This window comes from Poeciliopsis prolifica, unplaced genomic scaffold, assembly GCF_027474105.1.
Source record: "Poeciliopsis prolifica strain line A6 unplaced genomic scaffold, Auburn_PproV2 SCAFFOLD001, whole genome shotgun sequence".
Lineage (NCBI taxonomy): Eukaryota > Metazoa > Chordata > Actinopteri > Cyprinodontiformes > Poeciliidae > Poeciliopsis > Poeciliopsis prolifica.
Window position 1 is genome coordinate 7,947,510 of NW_026562376.1, and position 27,895 is coordinate 7,975,404.

At 38.5% G+C, this 27,895-nt stretch overlaps 1 protein-coding gene across 1 annotated transcript; it reads left to right on the top strand.

The window, feature by feature from the left end:
* Positions 1-4,916: 4,916 nt before the first annotated feature.
* Positions 4,917-27,895, top strand: klf13 (Kruppel-like factor 13). The gene is made up of 2 exons (XM_055038900.1): positions 4,917-5,795; positions 21,049-27,895. The coding sequence occupies exons 1-2, from the start codon at positions 5,318-5,320 to the stop codon at positions 21,354-21,356; spliced, it is 786 nt and encodes a 261-aa protein (XP_054894875.1). The 5' UTR covers positions 4,917-5,317; the 3' UTR covers positions 21,357-27,895.

Sequence of the window (27,895 nt, forward strand, 5' to 3'; positions counted from 1 at the left end):
AATTGTCCTTTTTGGACGGTGATTTCTTCCTGCATCATCTGAGCTCCTGGGCTTCCATGAAGAATTAAATTGTATTTATAGTGCTTTCCAGTTCAGGAATGGGGAGTGACCTTGGTTGTCACTGTGTTGTGCCTGAACATCATAGCTAACCTTAACATAATGATTTACTTAGTTGAACTAGAGCTCTTGGAATCTGAAGTGGCTTAGGCTCCAAAGGACTTTTCCAACTTGTGGAAATCTATAATTATCCTTCTTAAATTGTTACAGAGATGCTTTTTTCTGAGCAGTGGTTCTTCCAATGTAGGTTATCTAATAAAATTAATCATAGTTTAACACCAGCAGACCACACTACCATCAGCATCGGATAGCTCATTAGAAGCCAATTTGCATTGGTTAGAAGACTTTCTTGAGCCTTCAGAGTCACTGAAGGATTTTTCTGAATGTATGTTTATTTTTGAATTGTATAGTCTGGCCATTTATTAAGAAAATCACTAGTAGATTTAAACTTATCCCAAAAAGATCTTGTTTTCAAAACCCCAGCATTTTTTTATGCATGATCATCTGACCCTGGAAAAGGAACACAACAGTTACATCACCAGAAAAGCTCCAAATTAATATGACCTTAATTCCCACAATGAGAGTCTTTAAAGTTCTGACCACACCCATATACTTATATGTCTATTCTGTCGAGAACATAATTAAACTCATTTGAGATCTTGTGGTGGAGGATTATTTTCTCTCTGGGGAATCTTAACAGAATAAAACCAATAATTTGGCAGCAGTAAATGTTTCAGCGCTCTTCTGGTCTGCTACTGCAAGTCTCAGAATCCTTCCTGTGTGCAAAACTGTTCCAAAAAGATGACACGATGCACGTAAAACTTTTGTAAGCAAAATTTCATTTATTCAGCACCTTTCAATATAAATCACAAAGTTTTAACAAAAGATCTATCTTCATCAATCAACAAAGACACAGGACAATATTACATAAAAAAACAGCATAAAAAGTCTTAGTAGTCAGAGGAAGGAGATTTCAAAGTTTTGCAGACACAGAAGAGAATGACTCTTTTTCCTTTGGTTTTAAATCTTGTATGGAAGACTATCAGCAGGCTTTGATGACAGGATCTGAAGGCTCTAATGGAGGTGTAATGATGTAGTAGTCCAGTATTGTAGACCGGTGTCTGATGATGTAAAGCAATTTACATCATCAAAACAATTTACCCTGAAGTGCACTCAATAATCAACCAGGAGGCAATGAAGTTGCATTACTAATGGAGTCATGTGACAAAGTTTTTAAGATCTAGTCTGAAGCATAGCTGCCGCATTTTGTACGGACTACAGCCGGTCTTAGTTTAACAGCTGAAAAGTGCACCGCAATAATCCAGCCAAAACAAAAAAAAAAAACAAAAAAAAAAGGAATTACAATTTCCATCTCAAGTTGGAAAACAACTGGGCTAAATTTGGCAATGTTTCACCAATAGTAAAAACAGGATTGATCCAACAATTCTACATGATTCTCAAGTGTAAAACCAGGTTCAAATGTTATTCTCAGGTTTATTTTTGGTTTTTTTTTTAACAGAAGATTCATCTCAATAAGCAAGGGGCTGAAGAATCTGCTTTACCTTCATATCTGTGGAACACCAAATATGAAATGACAGGAAGGGTATGTGTAAGTCGATGATTTCTCTTAATGATACAATGCACTTCTGTGTTATAAGTGTTTTCATTCATTATTTTTCTCTTCATGATAAGGACAAATTCATTGCTAACTCTGTAGCCTGCTATCTGTTTAAGATAAAGTAGACAAAAGACAAATTACAAATTTGTCATCAACTCAACACATCTCTACAATAAGTCTATAACTTTTAATACATTTACAACAGGTGATTATGTTACAATTTGGTGGTAGAAGAAAGGCTCTCATCAAACTCCCAGATGATCAAATACAGATGTTTGCATTAACCTTTATTAATGTGGAGTTTGTCCTGGTGACTGGAAGGCCACATGTAGAATCTCTCTTTATTTTTGTTTAAACCAGCAAATGTAAAGAATGATGTGACATAAAAGCTTGTGTAATTCATCTGTCACTTATTAACTTGATAGAGCTGCGGTTGTAAGACTTTTCATAACAACCTCAGTAATTGCTGTTTTTCATGAATCACTATGATGGCAACCATTTTAGAACAGCAGTTCTTAAGGAATGTTGTCATGTGATGGGTTGTCATTAATGCAAAAAAGAGGAGTAAAAACACTTTTTCATTGAATTATTACATTTAATTGAAGGATGTAATTTAATCATGCTTTGCTTGTATTTGAACTTCCAAGTTACAGAGGTAAACAAAAGTTGCCATTTGTAGTGGCAAAGTTGGAGGATTTTCACCATTCCAGCGCCACTAAAGCCAAGTACCATCAACAGATCTCATACCACAGCTGCAGAAACATGGAGGCTGCTGCACAATCTCCATTTTATATGTTATTTAACTTGTGCAGAAAGATAAAAGTGGTCTGAAAAAGTTCAGTTTATCAATCTTTGGCAGGCATTGAGGGACTTTCAGGCTGAATATTTCACTAACTCAGCTGTGCTCTCAAATCCATTCATTTGTACTGGATGCTCTGTGCAACAAAGGTTTTGCGTTGCGTGAAACAAAGCTCAAGTGGCGCACAGCTCCCACTTTGCTGTGTAGGTGTGAGCAGATTAGTGGAGCTTGTATTGCACTCTTTCCAAAGCTGGAATTTGCTCAAATTTAACCGTGGTGTGTGGCCGACTGTGTGGTTGGTGGATACTTGTGCAGCCAATGGAGACGAGTATCTAACTATCTCATATCTCACAACAAAATGTTCATTTTTATTGATGGTTTTAGCACAATAAAAATGCATTTGCAGATAAAATATGGCCATCTTCTACTTCTAATTATGAAATTTCCACTTTTTAAAACTGTACTCTGCTGCGGTTTAATAGAGAGTGGCACCATCAGGGGTATTTTCAGTTTAGCAAAAACACCCAAGAGAAGATCAGCGAATGCTGCATTCAGGAAAGTCTTTATCAGATTTTCAGTCTGAAAGCCACTTTATCAGGAAAGTAAATGAATTTGTAGGAATAGACGAGCCACCGTATGTCCTACTACATATCGTAAACAAACCCAGTAAGTGCTTATCTTGCCTCAAGGAGCATCATTCAACTTTAGAAATGTAAAAATGAAGAATATTCTTTCTGAAATTCCATTATTTTAGATTATTTTATATCTTTATGACAAGAGACTCAGATTTAACCAAATCTTTATGGCAGATTCTGTGCCCATAGAAACTATGGAAAGCTTCCTTCCTTGCAAAATAAACATTTTTGTTGCATGTTGAATGCAACCATATTGAATGCCACTCAAGTTGAATGTACCAGTGGTGCAGTTGGTCAAGTTAAAAATGTGTTTTGACTTGACAACTGTCTTTACTTTCTTACTTGAACTAGAATTTTGTTTGTCCTCTTTGGGCTGGTTGCAGATTAGCATGGGGTTCCTGCCCTCTTAATATTTAACTACAAATATTGCAACTATAAAGACACAACCACACCCACAGGGTTAATACACAAATTTATTTTTGCACTTTCTGACCTAAACATTCACATAAAGTACATTTACTTTTGCCACATTGACATTCTGATAAAATTTAACTCACGAAATTTGAGTAAAATATGAACTCAAGTCACTGGAACTGTACATTACATTTTGAGATGTTCATTCATTAGAAATTGGAAAATTTTCAACTTTTCTTCTTTTTTTCTATTTGAATCAAATTCCATGTTTTCCAGTCTTATTACTGCAAATAAACTATAAATCTGACTGGTCAAGCTCCAACCAAATAAGCAGAGCATTAATCACAGAGTTTTGGCCTTTGAGGTTTAGTGTCTTGCAATTTTTGGATGTGTCCCTTGTCCAGCACATTATAATCAAATGACTGAATGATTTCCTCATATGCACAAATTCTACAGAGTCTCGTTAATTACTCAATATGTAATTGATGCAGAGGTGCATCTATTTGTACCAGGTCTTTGTGTATTTTGAAGGGTGCTTATGAAAAGTGTCATTATTATCATTATTATTGTTAATGAAAACCAGGTATATTTTTTCTTCCACTTTGCAGACTTTATGTTGCTGCATATGAACATGATGGGATGTTTATATGTTAACTTGTCTAGAAAAATAGAAGTGGTCTGACAAAGTTCTGTTTATCAGTCTTTGGCAGGCTGAATATTTCACCAACTCTGCTGTGCTCTCAAATCCATTCATTTGTACTGCATGCTCTGTTCAACAAAGGTTTTGCGTCGCATGAAACGCAACGTAAAACCTTTGTGGGATGTTCAATAGAATTGAACATGATGCAGCATAATGTTCTGTGAGGTTGGAGGTAGTAAAAATGCTGAAAAAAAAATCTTCAAGTGTTAGGAATACTTTTGAAAACACACCAAACCTGACTTGCATGAGTGTATGGTGTTAAGGTCAGTTAAGGTCTGTGCTTTGATTCTTCTTTTTTAAGAGATGACCTCTGTGACCTGGGTCGCACAAAGAGGTCACGTGACATTGAATGATCTTGAAATTTCCCTCGTGATATCCCTCGGCCCATTTGATCATAAATGCGTCCATCAAGTAAGAGATATCTGGTCACGAGTTTCTACTGCATCAGTGTGGCTGTCTCGACAATTCCTAGCGGCAGGTAGAGGGCTGCATCCTCTATGCAGCCTCTGGACGCATAGAAACAGTGCAGCTGAAACTTTCTAGTAACTCGTGTTGCTCGGAGCACTTGGGGACAAGCTGTACCCAATGAATGAGCCACTCCTCTGACGATGCTGCCGAGCGCTGCCCGGCTCGACACGCCCCCAGCATGGATACAGCAAGCTGGAGCAGGCGCTAGGGAGACGCGCTCACTGTGCTGGAGACAGTCTAAAGCCGCAATGGGAGTTAACGCATCCAAGTTTCAAGAGTTCCTGCTACCGGTGTCGCTGCACTAAACAAAGACTCCGATTTCTGCTTTCTCCCTCCCTTTCTTTCTCTCTCTCTCTCTCGCTTTCTCTCTCCCCCTCTCTTTCTGTGTGTGAGAGAGATCTTCTCTGCGCTTTTTTTTTTGTTTGGTGCGAGGCGTTTCTCGCACAGGATGTTGATGATTTTGGAAAGCCGGGTAAGATCATAAAGTCAGTTCTCTCTGATGAGAACGACCTCCACCTCACCGCCACTACACAAAGGGAAGCACGGTGCAAGTGTTTTTATTTTTTATTTTTAAACAACCTCCTTCTCGCGGATTTATTTCATATTTTTTTATTTTTTTTGCCCGAATGTCATTAAGAAGCAGAGGAGGCTGTTTCAAAGACAGAATGGATCACTTTGCAGCAGAGTGCCTTGTTTCAATGTCCAGCCGTGCAGTTGTTCACCCCCCTAAGGGCAACAGGGAGATTAAACCGGAGATCCCAACCTCTTCCAGGACAGGGGAAGAAATAAAGGAGCCCCTGGTGAAGGAGAACTCCTCGATTTTCGTGGTGGCGAGGATCCTGGCGGATTTTAACCAGCAGACACCCAACGGCGTTGCCGAGCAGGCAAAGATAAAGGAGGAGAGCACGCCGAACCTGAGAGAGGATGGAAACTCTGCCACACCTACCGCCACCTCCGATCCTGCGCTCAGACAAAGAGGCAAGAGATCGAGAGGTCGGACAGAGCAGGAGCCACCTCAGAAAAAGCACAAATGCAACTATTCTGGCTGTGAAAAAGTTTATGGCAAATCCTCCCACCTCAAAGCTCATCTAAGGACACACACAGGTCAGTTCGATCGGATGCAGGTGTTGAATGCTGCTTTATTGTGTTCCCGTTTCACACGAGAGTGAAAGAAAACTGAGAATACTGTCTGATCTAAATAAGGTGTACATTAAAACTGCTTTACTATTGGCGAAATTCAAGAATCCACCCAAAATAAATACAACCATCGCGCTCGTGTTGCATAGCTTCATAATGATACATGCATCGCTCTGAGTTACATAAACTTTATAATGTCCTTTTAATTTCTGGGAAGGGAGGCTTGAAAACAGTGCCACTCCCACTCAAGTCTTTAAGCTTTGTCCTCCCCCGCCCCTCCTCTTCCTCCCCACTGAACACACGCACGCACATCCACCACCGCATTGGACAGTATGTTCAAACTGAAACTGCGGTGTACACGTAGAGAACTACATAAGTTACGTTTCCTGAAGAAGATTGCTCCTTTTGAAAAAAAAGAAAGAAAATGATAAAAAATAAATGGTTTGCTTCAAAGCAGCATGAGTTTCTAAAAAAAAAAAAACAAAAAACAAAACATGTAGCCATTGATGCGCAGAATCAGTCAAGTGTGCATGGGCATGCAGGAAGTTTGCAGAATCAGTCCAAAAAGTCCAATAAATCAACAGTGTGTCGCATGTGACCTTCCCACACACACACACACACACACAAAAATGACCGTACCTCCAGCTTTTAGCGCTTTGCATTCCACAGGACAGGACACTGAAGAAGGGAGGGGAGATACAAATCGACTGAAATTGGGGGTTGATAAGAGCTGTGCAGTCAGTCGCCTGTCTGCCCACAGCCCTTTGTTATGATGTGCCACACCCCCGCTAGACAGACTTGCCAGCTGATCTGGCCAGCAACAGACTCAGCTAGCTGAGCCTCGACTGAGGAGTCTCACTGCCGAATCCTGGTGATGGGAGCGCTGCAACTCACACACCTCATCTTTTCGCTCCTCTTCTGCACACGCATGCACATGCATCATCTTGACAGGGCTGAGAAGAAAACTGAGCTCTCTGGATCACAGGATAAGCACCTTGCATGAGCGTGACCCACATTTGAGTCACTTGCTGCAGAAACGTGCAAGCATGAAAAAGCATCTCCAACATATGTAGGACACCCTCATCTTCAAGGCATTTTTTTATCCATAATAACAAAACAACAGTTGGGTGTTTTGTTACACACCTTAGTCTGAGTCCTAATTTTAACAATTTCTTTCCTACAGCGGTTAGCTTGTGTAGTGGTTACGAGAAATGGGACACTCCTTCAAGTAGCTGATTCATCATCAGTTCCTACTGATTTCTGCCAGACTGAATAAAGCAAGCAGTCTAAATAGCCACTCACATGTCATACTTTTTAAATATTTATTCAGGAAGAATAAGAAGTAGGCTTTGGGTCAATTTGCCCCTGTCAAAACCCATTGTATTCTTCCTCATAGTTTAGTGTATTCATAAATCATGGAAATAAGTAATTATAAAAATGTGCAAATCTCACATATAATTTAATTCAGTTGTTTGTTAGAAGAAATTTGGATTACACTCCACTTATATTGGATTTTGGTTCTAATCTTTAGACAATAAAATGTAACAGAGAACAAATTGGCTAACCTCCAATTGATTATATGTTATATATTTGTGTTTATAAAACATATTATCACATTAGTGTACAGGTGACTAATAGAAGAACATGAAAAATGACTTTGAATCGTTTCTAACGTGGGCAGTAAATGTCCCAAGGTTCATCGGCGAGACTTTGAACACAGACACCTGAAAAAAAATACCAACCATTTCTTACATAGTTGTTACAAAACAGCTAATTTCAGTACAATAGTCTTCAAAGTTGAGAGGTATTCCTTCCTATACTGATAAAGTTTGGAGGGATATGTATGTATAATTAAAATGCACAAACACTTTTTCACACTGTTAATTATTGCATATGCAGATTAGCAATAATTAACAATGAAACCACATGTAATACAATGACATCACAATGGTCATTGTGCCATGAAAAATATGTTAACCGGGAGTCCATTTTCAGAGGATAGAAAGCCCTCCTCCTGCTTTACAGAAAGCTTTGGAATGCCACACCCCTAAAAACAACTCTATTGGAAAAAAATGGAATTCAGCCTTTGTCTTTCCTTCGTCTCAAACTCATCTCCCCGTCTGATTTGTGTCACTTTATTGGTAGGTTTATCAGCGTGGAGATATAATATTCAGTGAAAACAAAAAGAACAGACCAGCCTTAAACACATTGGGAGACCAAATGCTTGAGGATTCTCTCTGTGGCTGGTACAGAGTCATTTACTATTGATAGGAGCGAACTTTTAGTCTTAATCCAGTGGAGCCGACTGCCGGCTGTTAAATCACCATTTGTTAAGAAAACGCTAAAGGAGAGAAACGTGGCTTATAATTACAACAACGAAGATTGTGTCTATTGTAATTACTGTTTTGTTTTGTTTTAGTGAAGCTTTACCACAGCTCATTATTCGTTTTGCCTTTCAAGCCTTTTCTTTTGTCTTGTTGCTCAGCTTGTGTCCTTTAATTTGTGCTAATAAGGATGGTTTGTTTTGATTTAATTGGTAAGTTCCAGAAACTCCTAATTTTGCTGCCTTTTCTCAGAGAAAGCTCCAGCCTTGCTTCCAGCAGTCAGTTCCCCCCTCCATCAGCCCAGACCATGTGAGTTTAGTGCGGTTTTATTGCTCCGTGCTAGCCCTGCCCTCGTCTCCGTGCCTAATAAGCGTTTCCTTTCGCCTGCCTCTCTGTTTGGATATGCTCCGTCGTCTGGCTTGCTCCACTGGGCAGTGTCCTATAAATTCTGATAATAATGACCCTCTCTTCCCGTTTTACTGGGCAGGTCCAAAATGTGGGTCATCTGAGTATAGCAGGGCTGCCTCAACCAATCTTAGCATGTTTTCATGGAGTCAGACTCTGGCAGCCTGCTTCCTTTCAGCCCATACTAGCAGAATCACGAGAGAACGGATCCCAGCCTAGTCAGGTTCAGCCAAGTGCTGATTTCTAATTGAAGGAGAAACACTATAGACAACAAACAAAGAGCCAGGGACAAGATGTTCCCTCTGGCTTCTGACACTCAGGTTTGCCAGGTTTATTTTTTATTTTTTTCTTGTACAGGCCTTTAAAAAGAGCAGTCTGTTTTTATGTTTGTTTGTTTTTCTCTCTCTCTCTCTCTTTTTTATAAAATGTTCATAACAAATAAAAAAAAAAAAAAAACGTGGTCTAGTACATTTAAATTTTATAATGTTATTTGAAAATTCCTGAAACAACATGTAATTATCACTTCTAGTTTGTTTAAATATGTTGCAAACTGTTAATGGGTTTGTAAAAGGCCAGTTCCTCAAAACATGAACAAAACCAAAGCATTTATTTTTTGGTTCTAATTTGGTTTAGCTCCTTACGTTCTTTGTATTAAATATTCTAATTCTTCTCTTTCTTAAGATGTAAATACACATTTCTTCTTTGGTCTGTGATTTGAAATCTTGGAACTTTAAGTTTGTATGTATAAACAGTTACCGTTTGAGGGGACCCCCTCATTGGAGATAAATAGGTTTCATTTTACGTTTCCTTTTGTTCACACTGGGTTCAACAGGGACATCCTGAGTGTAGCACACACAGGAGCACACACTGAATTTAAATCACTCATTATACTGCATTGAGTTTGATGCTTAGGAATCCAGAGCAGTTTAGGGGTCCAAGGTTACCAGACGGCTTTTGTTTGGTATCCTTATGTTAGAGGTGGAGCCATTTTATTCACTGCAAGCATCCTGTAAAACATAAAAAAAGCAAAAAAAAATGTGGTGAGTTCAGACTGATTTACAAAAAGAATGAGTAGTGGTCTATATTTTTTCAAGATTCATTTAAATTTTCTCTTGTTTTAATGTATTATACCCACCCAGTGGTGTGTTATGATTTTAAGTGAAGTCTCATTAAACATCCCGTCATCATGTTATGCACACTGCCATCTCCAGAAAACTGATGGCCCCTCGCTCTTCTTCCAACCAAGCCCCCCACAGTCAGATCTTACAAAAGCCCATCTTTTCAGGGTACAATACACATGTGAAACCTGCTGGTCACACAGAAGGGGATGGGGCCAATATTTCTTAACGACAAAGAGTCTAATGACATATTTTACAGTTGGGTTAATGTTTTTTTCTTAACCTCTTTTGTGTTCTGCTTTGGTACCGCTAATGGTTGTAAAATCCTTTACTGTCCTAAACAATAAGTGGTACCACCTGGAAGCACAGCCACAGCCTGGTTCTTCAAATGTGCTACCTATTTTTAGTCAAATAACTCTGGGTAATGACATTTTTACATGGGAAATTATCCCAAATTCCACATGGAAAAAGCAGCAGGAGTCCCTCATTATATATGCTTCATCCCTGCCAGTGGTTTTATATTTGGCTGAACTGTAAGACAGAGTGCTCAGTGTTCCTGTGTGGTTGGTGGCAGTGATGAGGTATCAGGGTGGAGATTGGGTTTTTCTGAATCCATTCTTGGCATGCTAATGGGTAAAAATAATAAATAAATACTGAGGGGCTGAAGAGTTCAGTCTGCCTAACTGACCAGCAGCAGGACTTCCACCAAATAATGCTGTCATACAACACATTATGAAATCTTTGAATCACAGTCAGATATTTAGATAATGATGTCAGATTTTGCTGCTGCTACATTAATGACATAGCTAGAATTTTTATATAGGGCCTATTCATGTAGAAAATGGCTCTGGACAAGAAGCATAACCTATAAGGGCCAAGATAAGTTTCATAATTTCAAATGGTTTTTTTTAATACCCCTTAGGCCAACTATGATCTAAGTATGGTTTCCCTCAGATTTTGTCTTTATGGTCAGTATTGCCTTTAGCCAGACCATATGGATCAGATATACAAAGCGTATTGTGAGCCCAGGCCCACATCATCATGTATGTGTATTGGAACCAGGTATAGGACCCCACACAGTACAGAGAGGAACATCCGTTTATGCAGCAACATAATATTAAAATGGAAATGTTTACAGTGCTTTGTGCTTCTCACTATTTTGCAATGGCAATTGAGTTGAAAATTGTATGGTAATTTGTAAATTTAAGTGGGTCTCATGCAAGAAACCCATGGTGAGTTCAGGGCTACTTTGTCTTTGGACAAAGTAGCATGATTGGGTAATCAGCATGAGCAAAATCCATTTTAAGGCCACATAGGCAGTACTCTTTCCAACTCCTTTTGAAGGATTTTGAGGTAGGTTAGTATTTATGTCATATTTTGTAATCATGACTGTGAGCCTGTGGACATTTATGTATGAGGCTCACACGAGTAGAGAATGGGCTGATAATGACCCCCAGATGGTATTTTTCATTGGTTAGTTATTGACCCAATTTTAACCACCAATTAAATGTTAATACAGTGCAGCCCGGATAATAAATGGGGTAGAGTTATGTCAGGCAACTGAATTTCTTGATACACATTTGAGACTCGACAATAACCTCAGACCCACACAAGAAACCTGTTATTTCCTATTTTCACCCATTAAGAAAAGAAAAATCCATATGGGAGTCATGTCCATATATGGTCTAGCCCTTTATCTATTTGGCTACTTGGTTCTGTTAACATTTTGAAATATTCTATGTATTGTCCTTTTCTTTATTTTCTATTTGAAATTGGGCTTAAAATATGATCATGAACAAACACCCTAAGCTTTTTGTAATTGAAGTCAAATTTTACTGAGTTATAGAAAAGTCAACATTACAAATAGGAAAGATGGAGACTCCTGAACCAGCCTGATCTCATTATCCAGTTAGCATGTCCAAGGAGGAATAAGCTTTAATTTCACTCCTGATTTTGTATAATATTGAATCAGAAACATGTTTTAGTAAAATCTGCTTAAAACAATTAACTTAAATGTATTGATTTAAGAAAATGTTATTAGCTGGTATTGCTGAAAGAAATTTGCGCCACAACAATTAGTATGCCTTGTCTGCACGTTAACTTTCATTAGTTTAGTTGAAATTACAGTTTCACGTTGGAAAACTTTTGCTATACATGTTCAAATGTGCCTTTGTTGCAGTGTATATTTTGCTATTCTGCTGTGAACCAAGAGTGTGTGTCATTATAACTGGTTGGCCAAGTGGAGCAGTACTTTGTATCCACAGAAACAAGGTATTAGTTCAATCTACTTGATCCTCATGGTGATAATAAAGCCAGAGTGGAGCCACCATCTTGCCTGGTAATCGTCTGGTGCAGGGTTACTGTCCCACTGAAGATATCTTGAAAGCGTTTCTTGGTACATATGGTGACCATATGTTATTCTACATGTGCTGATAGCGGATCAGATTCTTGATAAAGAAGCATTATATTCTAAATATGACTGTGAATGAAGCAGTCAAGCATGCAGCGCTGACAATCATAGTGCTGAATGGCCTCTGTCAGCCCCTGCCCTGACTGTGGTGTTTTCAGTGGCCCCCAGGGTTCATGTATTCTTTAGTTAGCTGTGGAGTAACTCTATAAAAGCTGCTCTGTCCTCCACCAGCCTCTCCCATTGCTTTCCTGCCTGTGAAGCGTAGTAGGTGCTGAAGCGGTTTGTGTTGAGAGATCAAGATCTGGCCACGTCTTGTGGTGTGGGGTTGATTGGAATAGAGGGATACAGACCTGTGGAAGACTGTGAGTTTTTCTCCACAACCACAGTATGAAAACTGCTACATGTCGCATGTGATGAAGGGATCTGCAGCACAAAGACAGAATGTACAGTGGAGTGTGGCAGGATGGGGGCGGGGTTATAAACCAGTGTATTCACTGTCAGTGCCATCTATTAATGTAGGTCATTTATTCAGCTGCATCTACAGTGAATTTGATTAAGGCTTGTGGGTGCACAACCTTAGGAGCAGAACCCTCTTCGCTCAGAAACTTACACTGTGTCTCTGTCTTGTGAATAGCTGGTTGAATAAGAGATCAACTTCAGCCACTTTCGGTGGGAGTAGTTTATCTCAAATCTTTGCGTCTCAGTTCGCTCCTCTACAGTATCTTACAAAACCAGTAGTACCTCTGGATCTTTTCATCTTTGGCACCTTCATCTTTGGCATTCTTGGATGATGGAACCAAAAGTCCTCTAGAAAAGTTGAAAGCTTAGAATATTGTTTTATAACCTAACCTTATATAACCTTATATAGCTGCTGTAAAGTTCTTTTCAACTTTATCTCTGACCTATTTGTTGTGTTCCTTGGTCTATGTGGTGCGGTTTGTTTTCTAATGTTCCCCAACAAACCTCTGAAACCTTCTCTGAACATATGTTCTTGTATAGAGTTTAAATTACACACAGGTGGTCTCTGTTTTTCTAATTAAGTGACTTCTAAAGTCTGCTGATGAGACTTTGGGGTTAGCAAAGTACAGGGGGCTGAAAGCAATTGTATGGTACACAATTAACATTTTAAAATGTTAAATCAATTAAATTCAGTTTGTTACATGGTGGCACAAAAGGTAGGTCCTGAGTTTCTCAGCCAGGGGTCTTAATGCATGGAATTTGGATGCTCTTGACATCGCACATGATTTCTCTCTGGTCTGTTCTGGTTTCCTCCCACAGTCTAAAATCATCATTTTTAAGTTGCTTGAATGCTCTAAATTATCTTAAAGCTGGGCATCCACTGTGCAATATTTGTGCCATTTTAAGTCAATTTTCTCATTGTGTGATAATTTTTGAGGTCAGATCGAGTTTCGGTTAAATCATATGTTGAGCTGTTGTGTAGTACATGGGAACTCAACGCTGAACATCTCAATTCTCACTCTTAATCAACAATCTTAGGATGTCAGAAAAATCAAACCTGTTTGAAATTCTGTTGACCCCTCGTGAAAGTATGGCACAAGTAAAGCAATGCCTCAAGTCAAATTAATATTAACACAGAAAAGGGGGTGAAAAAGGAGCAGTTTTTAAACACTTGTTACACTTTTCTCCACACGGAGCGCCAAGCATTGCCAAAGATGTTTGTTTTTGTTGGACATTATCTCATTCTCGGGTGTGTTTTCCTTCGCTTCTGGATTTTTTCTCCTCCTTCTTTATTGCAGTTCTGAATTCAAGAGACTGACTTGTTGCACACATATGTACGGTCTGAGCAGTCAGGTTGTACACTGTGAGAACAATTTGTGAGCTATGAATTATTGAACCCTATGATGTAGTCATACGGTTTGAGTGGGAGCTGAATGAATTACTCAAAATATAGTGAAGTGTATGTCCAGCTTTAGGAGATATACCACTTATACCACAAGTACAAGAAGTTGTACACAATGTATAGACTGAAAAAAATATGTAATCATGTGTCTTTATTCTTCTACATAACAATTATGCAGTACTTTGTGTCTGCCCATCTCAACATATCATTTATTATTATTTATAAATAATTTTTTTAGTGCCCATGGAGGATGTTGATTTTATGGGCGCAACAGTGTCAAAAATGTCATGTGAACTGGCATCATCCTGCTTGACAATTGTAGACAATGATTGGGCATCACTGTGGAGTCACTGTAAACACCCTTTAATGACAACAGCTATTTGTCTGCTGTCGGTTAACTTGGCTTTGAAGCATAACGCTGCCCGCAACACATCTAATGCCGTGTCCTCAGCTCTAACACAGTGAATGAGTGTTGGAGAATCTAATGAGATGGTCAATGCAGACTGCCTTTCCCTAAATAGTTGGATGGATGAAGTAATGTGTGTCGAAGTGTGAGCAGAAATCAGAGTCCCGCTTAACTCACCTTCATGGCTGTATGTGAATGTCAATAGGCCTGCAAGCTGGCCGGTGGGAGAGAGTTACGACTAGTGGGAGCAGCCAGTCCGACTGAAACGCATTACAAGAGAGCCACTCCTGCTGGGAGAAAGGCTGCCGCTATTGTTCTCAATGTGACAGCTACCAGCTCTTGAATAGAAGCAAGCTAGGTAGGAGCCTGTCAATGAAGGCAAAAGATGATAAATCAGGGAACATAAATGTTTCTGAAACACCTGACGTCACCTTAGGTGTTCCTGCAGAGTTTGTTTGCAACTTACTCTCAATTAAGGTGCAAAAAAAAACATGTTACTACTTAGTGTTTTTTTTTCTTGCTAATTTGTCTTCTCTCCCACCAAGTTAGTCTCTCATAGGCGTGCAGACGGATAAGCAGTCGTTCTGATCACAGATGTGTTTCGACTCAAACTGTGTCTTTCTGCAGACCACAAAACGTTTGCATGCCTGTGTTGTTATTTTTGCACATCCAGAGCCTGTGTATGCTGCTTTGTGAACAATGAAAGGAGGAGCTGCAGAAGCCTTAATGTATATTTTTTTTGTCTTGCCCCCACATGTTAACATTTATATCGTCTTGGCATGTGATAGTGCGTGTAAAGGGAAAGAGGGCGGGTGCGGTGTGTTAACCCCGTCTGCTCCAGCAGTTTGTGGCAATGAGGGACTCGGTGATCATTTTGGTGTTCTTCAAAGTCAAGCGAATGGTCTGTCTGCTGGCTCCTAGCTGGTTGCAGGTTATAGTGTTGTAAACATGAGACAAAATTATTGGGTTGTGCTCAGCTCTACCACTGGAGTGAGTGTCCCTCTCATTTCATGTTGCCAAGCTGGCTGTTCCACTAAAATGACACAAATGTGGAGGAAGTCCAACTCCTATAAGGTACTGCCTGCATTCTTGCTAGAATAATTTGTTCCCTTCTTGAGACATTTGCTTTTGCAGCTTCATGTTTAAAGAAATGCTTAAGGGTTTTGTCATCTGAGCTCCGTCAAAAGGTTAGAAGCAGTGAATATGCTACCTAAAGTAGATTACTGCCATGGCATCCTTCAAGTTATTTTTGTTCAAACTCAAGTTAAATCCTCAATGAGTGAAATTTCCATTTTGACATTGCAGATGTGCCATTTAATCTACTTACAGCACAGAAGGTGTTAATTCAAGTCATTAACCTTATGCCAAACTTAGCACCTAAAAACTACACATATTAATTATTTTCTAAATATTGTACATGCAAAAAGTTTTCAAATTTAAGCATTTATTTTAGAAGCCTAGTAGGTTAAAATATTTACCTTACGAAAAATATAATACAAGTTAATTTCCTGTTAATTTCTGAATTAACAGGATGTACTTTTATTATGAAGAATCTGAGGTGTCTTTGGACTGCTGCCCTAATTTAACTGTATTAGAATAAAATGTCAAAATTAAGCTGTACTTATTTTGCAATAACCTGGCCTGAAGTTATTTAAAGCACATTTCAGTTTTTGAGGCATTCATGTGGTCCTTATTATGATACTAACAATCACAATTTGAACCAGTCATTTTCTTTTGCGAAAGGGACAATTAGTCATTACCTCAAATTGTTAACAACTACTGGCTTACTTTGATTCCTGATAACTTGAGAGAGTGGTTGTTCATGGGACTTAAATCCCAGACTTATGGAAAGAGTCTAGGTCAAGCATTAAGCCTTTGTTTTTGCAATTTATGAGTGACTCATGAAGACCCACCTTTGGCATTGTCTTTTTGTAGGAATCGAGGTTTATGTGCAGTTCATATTGAGAGGTTTTTAAAGAGAAGACAATGACTATTTTAATAAAATAAAATTGTCAAGTCTGGTAGCCTTCATCACCATTTTCTGACCCAGTAGACATTTTTTTGTGTGTGTCTTGTTTAGTTTTTATTATTATTATTATTATTATTATTATTATTATTATTATTATTATTATTATTATTATTATTTACAATAATAATAATAATAATAATAATAATTATTATTATTATTACAATAATAATAATAATAATAATAATAATAATAATAATAATAATAATAATAATAAAACACCAGTTAACTTTTCACAATAATTTAGTTTGTTAAAACACTTGAAGTAAACACAATAGCAGTATAAAAGTGTGCAAAATACCAATCCCATTAACTATTCTGGCATCTTTGACTTATAAGACAGATGTCTGCTTCGGACTTGTACGGAGTAATTGTTTGTTATGTTAATCTGGGTTTATGTTAAATAAAGATCTCAGGACCGTTTTCAGCTACAGGGAAGATAATAGCTGCTAAAATCCTTTAACCAAAACTCCACTATGCCAAAGTATCCAAAAAAATTTGTATCCAGGTTGTAACTGAGCAGAAAACAGAAAGTTAACTTCAAGGTGATCTTTGAATAATGTTCAGAAACTGTAATTTTCCCTATCCCCCAACCAAGGAATTTACTCTTGCTCACTTCTGGAAGGTAGTCACATGGAGTTTTTCAGGTGTACGCTGTGTGCCTGTGCCTGAGAATGCAACAGGAATTTTATCTATATTTAGCTGAAATGCTGGTAGCCGTTGTTGGAGCAGGTGATCAAGTTAAGTTACTGCACCGGTGCCTGCGTCAAAGAGAGATTTGATCTCGCCTTTCCAGATAGAGTCCTTTACACCTCAGGGACAGATTCCATTTCTCTCGAGCGTTTTCTGCAGAAACCACTGAGATATGAATGAGTTGAGGACGGAAGGACGAGCTGCTTATTTACTGACCCACTGGACTCAGTGAGAACAGTTATATAACTGCAACACCTGTGACATAATCACACCACCTTTGAGTGGGGGGGTTAGTGGGGGACACTAGTGCTTAGCAGAGGTGGTTTTTGCGTGCATGATGTAACTCACTTTATGGGTAACTGGGTCACTGTGTTCGTTTGAGAGAAGCTTCCCTCCTGTCTCCCTCCACCAGCCCCTCCTTTTGCCCTCGCCCTCTGCAACTGACACGTTCTGCGAAAGGCAAACCATGCATGTGGCAAGCTGCCAGGGATGGGATAACCAATCGGTGGGGCCTGACATCACAGTCGCCACGCTGCCCCGCTGTGGGAGGACTCTAACTGGATGGGAAGAAAGGCAAGCTCTGGTCACATTCTTTTTCCAGCAGAGATGCTGAGTAATCGCTGCAGTCTACAAAAATAGCATGGACAGTGACATCCCAACGGTGCACGCAGTGTTATCATTTTCATTCAAAGCATCTAAACATGCACGGGAAGGGTTTTTGTTTTGTAGTGTAACAAGTGAGTACATGATAAATCTTTTCAAAATTTCTTTCATTTTTTTGTTTTTATGTAAAAACAAAAAACAAAACAGGTTGCAAAAAAGTGGCCACTCAGAATACTTTTTTGGAAGAACATCTTTTAATTAAATTTTAACAGTCTGCGATGCTGGGAGTGGATTAGCATTCCACTAATTTATCAATATTTGCTCTCTCTGCCCTGTAATCCAAAACTCCAATCTTCATTTTATTAATTCCGTCTTATGTGATAGTATGCGTGGACCCACAGTGATGTAGAAAGACAAATTCCTCTTCACTGATGCCTTCAGGTGTCTGCAGGATCGTTTATGCAACCAGGTTATTGCACTTTTTAAAATAATTTTCAACACTTGTCCCCTCACCAATTTTTTTAATAATGATTTTATGTGGCCCCATTTCATATCACAAAACCTTGGAATCTGCAGCATTAGTGTATGAGACCTACCGCATAGCAAAGCGTTGTTTTGGACTATGCCTGTCTTTAAAAACTGTAGTCTTTAAAGTCAAAAGCTTCTTAAAGTTTATTCAGAATGCGTTAGGGATTCTTCTAATTTACTGAAGTTAGATATCTGATGCTTCCACGATACGTTACTGTGTCAGGCCAACCAGACGGGGTAGCTCAGCTATTCATCTGTTAAAATATTAATGTTGGTTGGATCTGTTACTCTGGTGATTGACCCCTAAGCAGCTTGCAGAACTTGGCTCTACTTTTAGGGCAGTAACTCATTTTGCAGTGATAGGAGGGCAGCCCAATCTCCCTTCTGCTGCTGATATGATATTAAATCAGTCCAACATGACACACCTCAGTCAGATGAGTGTCTAGTAATTTAAACTCCATTTTAACCAGGCTTATTCCTTCTGTAGTTTCAACCTGGAAAATCAATGTGTTTTCACTAGTTCTCATAAAAAATACTCATTATGTCCATATGCAAATTTATATGCATCTGTTAGTGAGTTTAAATACATGAAGTGATGCATGAACCTGCAGGAACTGCAGTAGGCAGTTCCAGCTGTGTTTGTCTGGAGCTGAGGTAAGGCGTCAGAAGCAAGAACACAAGCCATACTGTCTAGACTTGCTCTGTCTGTCTGCATGTTTTGTAAGCATGCAAAAAAAAGGGGGTGGGGGACAGGAGGGATCTAGACTTGTAGTGAACCGAGTTCATGTTTTTGAGACTCTCTGGCATATGCTAGCGTATGAATGTTTGACGGTGAACAGTGCTTGTTTCCATTGTGGCCCACAGGGAAAACCAAAGAACAAAGAAAGCCCTTGGCGGCCATATTTTTTTTTCTTTTTGTGGCATCTATAAACATTTATGCTTCTCATTATATTTTCTCATTCATGCCTCAAACCATTGGCATAGGTTTGTATAATGATTGATAATTCTTATTCAAAGGAGAAACCCTAAATGTTTAAAAATTAAGTCATGTGCTCATTGGATATGTTATTTTATTATTTAGAAACTCAATGAATATGTAGAAAACAGCATGATCTATCAGGCACACTTTGTAGGTTGGTTTACAGAACGACAAAAACATGTCTGAGGTTGCATACAGGGGGTTTTAGTAGATTTGCTTAAATCCCCACCCCTCTTTGATTGCATGATGTAAGGGAGAATGTGTGAATTTCCATGTTCCAAAGCACAAATAGCTGCATGTTTGAAAATGGGTTGGGTAGTCATTGTGAGTGTAATTAGCATCTGGAGCTGTATAATTAAACTGTGTCTGCTAGTTCAGTGTCACGCCAGTTTGTTGGTAATTTATCACTACCAAAGCAGTTACAGCTTATTAGTTTTGTCATGTTTTCAGATAACTCTTTGATTTTTTTAATATCCTTCTTACAGCGTTATTAGATTGTAGGAATACCATTGTTTATTTATTCACAGCAAATGAGTCATCGCTCCTGGTGATGAGGTGTTTATCAGATTAAGATAACCAGTGTTATTATCAGGTTCCATATGGCTCACTCACATACACTCAAACTATTAGTGCTGCCAAGCAAGCCTGGTATACAAATTTAATCAAACATCAAATGAAAGCAGAGACCTGTTGTGGCCCATTTACTGCTAATCACACACAGTTTACATTCCTGCACGCTATTCTCCAAAAAAATATTCCACCTTTTTAGAAGTCAAATCATGTTTTGATTATGTTCTTTAAATCTCTAAACCAGTCATTTGTTTGTCACCACAGTTTTAAAAACACTAGCTTTATAATAGGAGCATATCTACATGTTTAAACATTTAGCACACATAGTGAATACATTATATTAAATACTAAAGAGAATGATTTAATTTTCACACTAAAAACAGCATGAGCAGAATAACCCATAAGTTGTTTTACAAATGAAGTGATGTTTGGGTTACCTTTACTGATTTTTAGGTTTACATTACTTCCAAAGTAAAACATGTGACTTTTTAAAAAACAAACAATCTGCTATTGGCTACGCAGAATTAATCAGTTAACAGCATGAATGTATGCCAACATTTCAGAACAGTAATATTTTAAACCAACCAATATTTCCACGATTTTACCATTTCTTGTTTCCCCTTGTGATAGAGATCTGATTGTCTGATTGAGTCATTGAATAGTTCAAAATGGCAGCCTCTAAAGAATCACAAGAATCCCACTGCTTTCTCCAGTAATCAAACAAAATGGATCACAATATTTTATTCAGCGATCGATTGACACTACCAATAGCACGAAACCAGTATTTTGGCAAAATAAATTACCCAGACGTGGCTTTGTGTGCATGTGTCTGTATGTGTATATGTGTGTACACTTAGCATGGGAACTTGAAATTTCTCAGTTTGGAAGCAAAAGTCACAGTGGAAGTTTCTATTGTACTTTAATGTTATTAGGGGTCATACAGGCTTTTTGAGCTTAAAAACAGTGCTGCCTCACTCAAACCTTACACAATGTACTTAATCTTCTTGTAACATTGGACTCAATGGAACAGATCCCACTTTGAAGGCTATCACCCCATTAAATGGTCATTATCATGTCTTATCTCTCCCCTGTGGCCATGAGGGGTCAACCTCTGTCTCTAAAGACCCTATATCAGACCCTATATCATCAGACACATCTCATTTGGCATGCAGCATTCTGCTGCCTTCTTCTCCTCATCTCTCTTCACAAAAGAAATTTCAATCATAATGAAACAATTTACCCAGACACTAGAAGGATCTAATTGTTACTCCACATTTCTCCTGTCTGTGTTCTGTAGGTGAACGGCCCTTTCCATGCACCTGGCCCGACTGCAGTAAAAAGTTTGCCCGTTCTGATGAGCTGGCCCGCCATTACCGCACCCACACGGGAGAGAAGAAGTTTGGCTGTCCACTTTGCGACAAGCGCTTCATGCGCAGCGACCACCTGATGAAGCATGCCAGGCGCCACTCAGATTTCCAGCCTGGCATGTTGAAGAAGCCCCACGGTGGCAACGCCACGCGCCCCAGTTCTCTCAGCGACTACAGCCGCTCGGATGCATCCAGTCCCACCATCAGCCCCACCCTCAGTCCAGCCAGCTCGCCTTAAACTGAAACCTGGTCGCACTTTTCAGGCCCACAGATGTGAGGCCTGCAATTTCATCATAACACTTCTGTTGCACAGTTGTCAGCAACCCGCTACCCCCCTCCTTTGCTATTCCTGCGCTTGCTGTGGTGTACCATACTGTACATAAGTGCTTATTGTAGTGCAATTACTTGTGTGATCCTAAAAGAAGATAATGCCTTTCCCAGATGGCGATATCTCCATTCTGTACCACATGTCTGTATTTTTTAAGCTTCTGACTATGGCTAGTTGTTTATTGTATATTCACAGTTTAGAAGAAGGAAAACAAAACAGACACCATCTTATGTCTTCTTAAAATGTTTTGATTTTAACAGATTTTTTATTGAATGGGTTAGGAGAAGGGGTTCACACACACACACACCTCAGGATTGAAGACAGTTGTTTTTCTGTAGTACCACAGTACTCAAGAGTACTCACATTGACTGCACAATATACTCATCACTTTATTCGAAAATTCAACGGGGAGTTGAATTTTACGCCCTGCTCAGGGATGGCCTTGTTAGCTTGAAAGAATGAACATGGTGAAGAGAAACATACAGTACATACTATACTCCAGCCTTACACTCAACACAATTTGCACTCTATGCTTTGTTTGTTGGCTTTCAGATTTGAAGAAATGCTGTCATTTTGCTAAGCTTCAGTTTGTGTTCTGTCCTACGTCTAAAGTGGAGGTCAAATGCAACTCTTCTTTTCTGAGAAAACAATCATTGAACCTGCCATGGAAAACAAATACATCAGTGCTAATACTTTTTGACATTACACTGGGTATTAGCTGTGTACTGCATTTAAAAGTTCTAGCAGTGCAAATTGTGTGAATCTACATTTTCGGGCGGATTGGGATTATATTGGGTTAATATATTTTTTATAAATGTACATAGATTTTAAAAAAACCCAACTGAACCTTTACACACTGAGAATGAAGTTTAAAAGCAGCTGTTGATGCCTAACAGTAACAGGGTTCCTGCAAGTTTCAGTAAGTTCAATGAAATGCTTTTGAAGACTATTTTGGTTTGCATTAAAGGCCTGATTTATAAGGAATACCTTACAAACCCATTTACTTAAAAGCTTGTAATAAGCTTAATTGTTAGCTTAAGAAACATAAACACAGCATTATTAACTTTAGTTGGTGTTTCCCAGCTCTTGGATGTGTGTTGAGTTCCTTTACATTAAGTCTACTCAACCCTTCAATGCATTTTTGGAGTTAATGAAGTACATGAAACTCTTTTAAAGTCAACAAATAACTCAGTTTCATGAGCTATAGTGTAATCTGTCAAAACAAACTAGAGATTATTATTGTCAAAACCATAAAATCTAGACAAGTGAGCAGGAGAATGAAAAGTCACTGGAGATGAAAGGTCAAAATTAGAAGGTCTGTGGAGTTCCCTGCAGTATATTGTAAGCTTCAGAGAAATTACTGATGTCAGGTTTTAGCCAAACTAAAATCCTTGTTTTCACACCAAACCTCTTTGAGTAAATACTTTCTTATGACGAAGGAGCTAGTTGTGGATAACAACAAGAATTCTTAGATTTTGATTATCTAAACATTCAATGTTAAGGCCAAATAATACTTTATGGGGTTTGAAGTTTTACCACAGCATGAAAACAATAACAAGCATAGCTATGGCTTAACTCATTAAGTGAGGTAAGGCATAGCTAAATGTATTTTAGGATTGAATCTGAAAAAAAAAAATCAGGCAAGATTTAAGATTTAAGGCCTAAACTTGAGATAGCTGAAAGTTGACCTTTTGAAAGCCTTGCAAAAACCCTGATTACCCTAATCAGCACACATTTCTCTTAAAATGGAGACAAAACAACTTCAGAAGCAGCGAGATATTTCCACCTCATCAAGCACATAGGAGAATGTACCAAAGAAGCGCTTCTTATTCAGTGCTGTCGAGAACATCGAAGGTAGAGTCACACACTCAGTCACTTCCTCCTGGCTCAAGTTCCCTGGAGGAAACAGCTGCACCCAAAAGAAGACATTCCCACCCTGCTGGAGGTAGTGCTAGGATGTTCTCAGCTGAATTACATTAGTATTGCCTAATTAGGAGGTCAGACGTTGGCTAGCGCAATTGTCTGATCTGAGCTGAGGGAACAAAGCAGATATCAGCAACAAACAGGCAAGAGAGGGCAGGTCTTGATAAAAGAGGAGAGGTTTTATCACAAGCCGAACAGCACAAAGGAGGAGACACACAGAAGCAGACACCCCCCCCATTTCCTCCTCCCTCCAACTGTAGAAACAGCCAGCAGAAAAATAGCTGTAATTGGTAGCTTGATCTGAACTGCAGGATAAGAGGAAATGTGTACGAACAAGAGCTGTTTGTAGACAGCACTAGCAGCGTGGGTGGGAAGTGCCTGACTCCATCCAAAGCACAAACAGAATTCCTTCTCATACAAGCCGGAGAATCAGATTTCACAATGCAGAGGAAACCGTCACTCTGGGCTTGCACTGATAAACCTGAGCTTCCAAACAGCTGCTTTCAAACTTCCTGTCTCTTTACAAGTTGGGAGGATTTGGGGACTTTCAAAGAGTTGCAAAAACATCAAAACCAACATCAACATATCAGCAAATTGCAGCGCTCACCAGACTAATGTCAACCCAGCATTTGAAGCTCAAATGTCACTATGAAAAAGCTGACAGACATGCCTCAGTAAGTTGGGCGAAAGTGGAAACAACCACCGCTATCAAAACTGCTGCACCCCTGCCGGTCTCTATGTTATGCCCGCACTTTTTAAGTGCTTCACTGCTGCATTTGGATCCACATCCATGTTATTCAGACTCCTTCAGACTTACTGCCATCAGAGCTAACTGGAGCTGTATCTTGCGTTCGACGCCACATGCATGTTAACTTTGCTCTGAAAGCGAGGAGTATTTCCTTTTTTTCCTTTGAGTTGGTCTGGCAGGTGTAAGTTCATGAATGTCAGGCCTTGTCCCTTTTCCTCAACTGCAGCCATCTTCTCTTTAAAGTCAAAATGAATCCCCCTCTCATTCTCCCCTATTTAGCTTGAAAAGCAATGAATTTATCTCAAAACACAATCCTTTGTATGATGTTAAAATAGTTTGCAGGCTGCAAGATGACACTTTGAATGCCACTGATCTGCAGCTCAAAGACAGAGGTGAGAGTTCACAAGTTTTTCTTGAAGTAACAACTGCTGTTGATCAGCTTACCTTCTGTATATTCCTGTTTTGGGTATAATTTTTTGACTTGGTTTAAAGTGCTCACTTGCAAAAAAGAAAAAAAAAAAGAAAAAAGGAGAACAAAATTACTCATTAATCAGTTTTTAATCTATAATCTGCACATTTTCCTCAGGGTCAACATCTGCCAAGCAGATATGGGACAGTTTGTGGATTTTGTTCTAAAACCAGTCGCCGCACACATCAGGCTGCCTGTGGCTGCCCATCGGTGGTCCTCGGTGCCCAGTGTTCACTGCTGGTCAGTGTGTGACCATGCTGGAAACACAGGACCACCTCAGTGCAGCCCTTTTCGCCTATTGCATGTCTTGATAACATCGCACAGTCCTGCTATCGATCCACTCTGAAGCTGTTTTAACTTATATTTCCATTTGAACAGAAAAGCCTGTACCTTCAGCCAGACTGCAAAAGTGACGTGTAGGCATCCACAGACAGAGCGTCTCAAAAACCTTTATTCTCACTGTAACTAATGTACTTGAATAATTCCAACACGCAAGGCCATTGAACACAATTTTGTCTGATTTTACTGTTCTTTGCTTTTGCTGTCCGAGCCTTTGAGAGAAAAAGGCATATAATCGCCTGAGTTGTTTTTTATTATTATTATTAATTTCTGATTTTTTTCGTCAGTTCATTTCAGTAACTGTTTTAGAGTTCATCAAAGCTCGAGCTTTGAGCTTGTTTATGTGTACATTAAAATTTTGTGCGCTATGAACAGGGTTTTTTTTCCCCCCTGAGTACTCTGTTGATGTCAGGGATGCGGGTAAATCCTGTTATCTGCAATTCCAAAAAGTTCCTTTAATTCATGAAATAAAAAAAAAAAATCTAAGCAAACTTTGGGGTGGATGGGGATTTCTGTTTGTTTTTACCTCTGTCTAAGTCAGTTTCAGATTCAGTGATTGATTTCTTTTTATCTTTCTTTAGATTATTTGAAATGTTTTCCATATTATTAGAGACCACAGAATTGTGAGTTAGCAATGTAGTCATTATTTGTATTATTATTATTATTATTATTATTATTATTATTATTATTATTATTATTATTATTATTATTATTATTGTTGTTGTTGTTGTTGTTGTGTGAGGTTGTTTTTATTTTTTGCAGAATTATACCTCTTGAGATAATTGAATTTTTATTTACTTTCATATCTTTTCAGAGCATCCATCATGTAGCTTATGTTTGCTTAATGAGTAGCAAAAAACAAATTGTTGATTTCATTTATTCCTACTTGAATGAAGAAGTAGACAAAGAGTTTTTTTTTTTTTTTTTTTTTTTTTTCTGTAAAAAACTAAAACAAAAACACTGGGCTGCATTTTACATAACCGTTCCATATTGCCGGGTCCTGCATGTAACTCAAAGTACAAGGAAAAAAAAATCTTTCCCAGAAAATATTTGTATATTTTTATTGTTTTATACTAAGAAGCTGTTTGAGTATCAAAGTGGTCCTAAGCATTTACATTCTTTTGACTTCAGATCCATATTTCTGCTGAAGATCACATAATTCTACATGCAAGGATTCTAAAATACCGATAATACATGTACAAATTCAAGCAGCAAGGTAACAACTGAAAGTTCACAATATATATTTAATTAAAGACATCAGTGTGTTACTGATCAAACATCGTCAGCAGAAGTACAAGCATGATCCACGCAATCGTGTGCCAAAACTATAGCTGTAACTTCTTAAAGAGGATACAAATGTCGAGCATAAATACTCTAGCTTTTATCAGACGTTATAAAAATAATAATCTTGTATAGTTTTATATAGTGTTTGACCTGTCAAATGTTATGTACAGGATTTGGTCAAGCAGTTCTGCTCTAAGTTAAATGTTTCTGTTCTTTATGCTTTATGTGAGCATTTTGCTTTGTGGAACTGTATTGTTATTGTCATTAATTTTGCTCCTTTTTGTTGTTGTTTCTGTTCAATGCTGAAGCAGTGTATATTGCTTACTGCAGCTGTTTTTAACATCTGAACAACTTTGATGATAGTCGCTTGTCCATTCCAAAGGATTTAAGATTGCATTTGCTCTGAAAGTGCTGCTCCCCTTGACCTGATATATATTGCTTTTTTTTTGGGTGTGTTTCTGAATACAAGTGTGTCCTGACAGTATACAAGGTACGTTTTCTAATGTCCCACATGCATTAGACTATGTTTAACCCAATTTGAATGAATACCTACAAAATGTAAAAGTTACAGAGCATGTCTTCCCACTTGACAAAGACCTAAAGCTTTTGCATTTCACAGTCGGGGTTTTTTCTTTTATTTGTATTTTTTAAGAGGCAGCCATATAGAGTTATAGAAGGGTTGTTGATCTTTGTTACCAAAGGCTCTGAAGGGAAAAGAATGAATGTTCGAGTAGTTTTGAGTCCAGCTCTGTTTTGACCGATGGAGTTCAAATTCAATGTGTTGTTCTAGTTGATAGATGGATGTCGTGCTTGACATGGACCTTTTTCTACATCTCAAGTAGACAACTTTTCTTTTCTTTTTCTTTACAAAGTAATTTGAATGAACTAAAGTCATTCAGTCACCCAAGCCAACGAACTCAGATTGAGTCTAAAATGAACGAGACAAAAAAAACAAAAAAAAAAAACAAGCAGATCCAAACTGTTGGTACTTTTAGTTTGAACTTGTCTGCTTGAAGAGACGGCGTGCAACATCTGTTGCTCACTGCAGAAAAAGTCTGTTGAATAATGTCTGTCCTTTAAGGATTAGCTCGTTTCAGGTTATGCAGCATACAGTGGTGTCAATGACCTCTTTGACAAACAGAGAGCCTCTCACCAGCCTTTTCGGTTCTGTTTCTTGTACCTGTTTGTCTTCAGTGTACCTCCTCAGTGTAATGTTGCTCTCTTGATACCTCTGTGTGTTTTTTCCTCTGCACCCTCACCATCAGTTGCCTGTTGTAGTGACTCCATGGTGCTGCTTCCCCCTCTTATAGCACCATTATAATCTGTTCTGTAAATATCTCTCAGCTCAGCTATGGCCAGTACATTCCTCTCAATGACCTCACTTAAAACCTTCAGGTGACTCTGTTATTCTATTTTTATTGTGTTTTGTTTTTCCTCAGCAAACCAAAATCACTACATTCAAGTATTACAGCTGTACAGTTCAATGAATTCAACACACATGTAATGTGCTGGTCTTAGCTGCTCTATTGTATCTTTTTATGGCATTATTTTTTACATGTTAGACAATATATTGTGACCATGTCCTATGCAAATATGAGAAATAACAGATTGTTGAATAATGTATGTTGTCATAACTTGTATGCATGAAATAGTGAGTTTACATTTGGAAATAAATTCATAAAATAA

Bases quoted from the DNA above. Each gene is read 5' to 3' on its own strand.
- klf13 (XM_055038900.1), top strand. From the start codon at position 5,318: ATGTCATTAAGAAGCAGAGGAGGCTGTTTCAAAGACAGAATGGATCAC. The intron at 5,796-21,048 runs GTCAGTTCGATC...TGTGTTCTGTAG, and splicing joins TCATCTAAGGACACACACAG to GTGAACGGCCCTTTCCATGC.